The sequence below is a fragment of the Ichthyophthirius multifiliis genome, assembly GCF_000220395.1.
Source record: "Ichthyophthirius multifiliis unplaced genomic scaffold scaff_1120509250364, whole genome shotgun sequence".
Classification (NCBI taxonomy): Eukaryota; Ciliophora; class Oligohymenophorea; order Hymenostomatida; genus Ichthyophthirius; species Ichthyophthirius multifiliis.
In genome coordinates, this window is record NW_004086815.1 from 7,818 (window position 1) to 10,934 (window position 3,117).

Below are 3,117 nucleotides of genomic sequence, written 5' to 3' on the forward strand. Positions count from 1 at the left end.
TATTTATATTAATACACTTTTTTTTCTTTTTTCCATTTTTTATTTTACATTTTTCTAAAAATAAAAATGATATTTAAATTATTAATATAGTTAAGCTTAATTAAATATTTATTTGATTGAATAAGTAAATATTGAAAAAAAAGTCTTTTATTCAAGAAATTAATATTATTATTTTTAAAAATTTAAATATATTTCTTGATTTTAACAAGTAAAAATAATTTAAGTTATTATTAGCATAATTATATTTTAAATTATATCATATATTTAAAATAAAAATATTAATATAAAAAATTAGAAATTTAAACGTTTATAAATTAGATAATTATAAAAAAAAAATTATTTAATATAAATAATTATAAAAACACGACTATAAAATTTTTATAATTTTTGTTTTTATAAAAATGATTTTATTAAAAAGATAACTACAAAATTAATTAAAATTTAATTTAACAAATATATATATATATTATATTTAAATTTTTAAATTACATTAAAAATAGACGCTGTAAATAAACCTTTCTTTTAAATACTGATATCTAACATATAATATTAAATATATATTAATGATCTAAATATAATATTATATTAAAAAAAAAAATAGTTTATTAATTTAAGCAAAATATACAAAATAAGTAATATTTTATATTAGTCTAAGAATAAAAAAAATAAATTCTATAAATAAAGATAAAATATGTAATAATAACTTTCTAGATCTTAAAAATAAGATATTTTAAATAGAATAAAATAAACTGAAGATATTGATGAAATTATAAAATATACTTATTATGAAGATAACGATATTAGATTGAAAGCAGTTTCTGAAATGTGCCCTTGTAGGGTTAAGGATGATAATGATGAATTTTGGGTTAGAATATTTTAAATGGCAAATGATCCTGACCCAAAAATAAGATATAAAGGTAATTTAAAAATAATTATTTAAAATTAGTTAATATTTTAAAAAAGTATTACATATAATGTGTGACGGATCACCTGAAAGATTAGAAAACGAAATAATTTAATAATTAAATCAATTTAATAGAGATTTAGATAAAGATATTAAAAGACTAGCACATAAAGTTTTAGGATCATATTAAAAAACGGGAAAATGGAATATTCTTTGAAAAATGAAATTAAAAAAATGAATATAAAAAAAATTTATTCAAATATATAATATAATTTTTAAAAATTAATTGGAATATAAATTGATAATAATTTTATATTTTTATTTATTTTAAAAATTATAATTTATAATAATTTAAAAAAAAAAAAATTATAATAATAATTTTTGTGTATTTTAATTAACTATATTATATCTTATAATTATATATTATTAAAAAATAAATTAAAAAATATTTTTATTTTATTTAAAAAATTATATATTTATAAATTTTATATAAATTAAAGTATTAAATATAAATATTTATAAAATTTTTAAAATAAAAAAAATTTAAATATAATTTAAAAAATAAAATTAAAAGCATATATATTTTTGTAAAATAAAATAAAAATACGTTATATACATATCAAAAATTATAAAATAAAATAAATTTAAATAATATTTTTTATTTTAAAAAAGTAAACTTAAAATTAATACTTAATTCTAATAATTATAATAATCTATTCTAAAAAAATATAAACTTTATTAGAAACAATATTAAAATAAAAAAAAAAAACAAAAACATAAATAAAAATATAAATATAAATAAATAAAAAATTAAATATTCCAAAAAAACATATAGAAAAATTAAATACTTTTTCGTAATGGGAAAAAATTTAAAATAAAAAATTATTTTTAAATATAATTTATATAAAAATAAAAATAAATAATTAATCTTATAATATTAAATTATTGAAATATATATATATATATATAAATATATATATATATATATATATATATATATATATATATTTATATAAATTTATTAAATAAAAAATATAACTAAGTGAAAATTAAAATTAAATTAAATAAATGAATAAAAAATATACTTTTCTATCTTTTATTAAATTATTTTTTAAATATATTCAATTTTAAACAAAATTATATCTGAATCTCCAAGATTTTATCGAATCATAATTTTAGCATACAAAAATGAAATTTTTTAGTGCTCTTAAATGTGAATTTTTGTCTTTCATTCTTCCACTTTGTATCCATTATAAAGCGTTATTTTATAAGAAAAACAAAAATAAAGGTCTAAAAATATCTTCGAAAATGAATTCTTTTAAAAGAACTCTATTAAACTTTTTCCCTTTGAAAAAATTTTTTAAATTTAATCTAAAATCTTATAATTAATTTCTTTACTCTAATCCTAAAAAATCAATTATACCATTTTCTTCTTCTTCTTAATTTACAAAGGATATAAAAGAGTTTAGAAAATTTTTTACTAAATTCTTTGTATCATATTTATTTTTATTCAAATTTTTTTTATTTTACTATTTCTTATTATTATGGTTTTCTTCACTAATAAAATCCAGAATTTCATCCTCATTTTTCATATTCAGCATTAGCTATTCATTGCTTAAATTTTTTTTTTGTGTCATTTCCTTTATTTATTTTATTAAAATTGCTTATTCTTGTTCATCTGCTTCATTTGCTTATTCATCTTATAGATTATTTTTTTCTTCTTTTTTTTCTTCTTCACCTTCTATTTTTCTTTTTTTTCTTATTTACTATTATTGTTCTTTTTTTTATAAAGGCTTTTAAGGAATTAAAAAAGTAAAAACATTATACTGATCGTTTTAGGATGATTAGAGTTAAGGAATAATCATATTTTGTGAAGAAAATAAAAGAAATTATTATGTGTTTATTAAGTTTAAAAAATTTTAAATATCATTTTAAGTATTATTAAATGTAGAGGTATTAAAAATAGAACTTTAAAATGTATTAAAAGGAGAAATATTTTCTTTTTCATTGATTTAACCTAATTTTACTTAAGATTTTATATCAGTTAATTATTATATATTATTAAAATTAGAAATAAAGTTATCTAAAAGGTTATTATTGAAAGATTATGGTTTTTAAGTAGATAGTGATTTCAGTGTAGGAGTTGTTGTATATGATATATTTATAGTATTTTATTTAAATTATTAGTTCAATTAATAATTATTTTGAATTTC

General features: G+C 13.3%; 1 protein-coding gene across 1 annotated transcript, besides 6 other annotated features; it reads left to right on the forward strand. All coding sequences in view use genetic code 6, as the record gives it.

Annotated features, from left to right (window-relative positions):
• Positions 1-691: 691 nt before the first annotated feature.
• Positions 692-1,121, forward strand: IMG5_068400 (hypothetical protein; the record flags this gene model as incomplete). The annotated part of the gene is made up of 2 exons (XM_004036801.1): positions 692-917; positions 964-1,121. 2 exons carry the CDS (start codon positions 692-694, stop codon positions 1,119-1,121), a joined length of 384 nt encoding a protein of 127 aa, XP_004036849.1.
• Positions 1,121-1,155: a microsatellite.
• Positions 1,156-1,668: 513 nt separating this feature from the next.
• Positions 1,669-1,707: a microsatellite.
• Positions 1,681-1,722: a microsatellite.
• Positions 1,723-1,854: 132 nt separating this feature from the next.
• Positions 1,855-1,919: a microsatellite.
• Positions 1,920-2,614: 695 nt separating this feature from the next.
• Positions 2,615-2,639: a microsatellite.
• Positions 2,623-2,690: a microsatellite.
• The last annotated feature ends 427 nt before the right edge of the window (positions 2,691-3,117 follow it).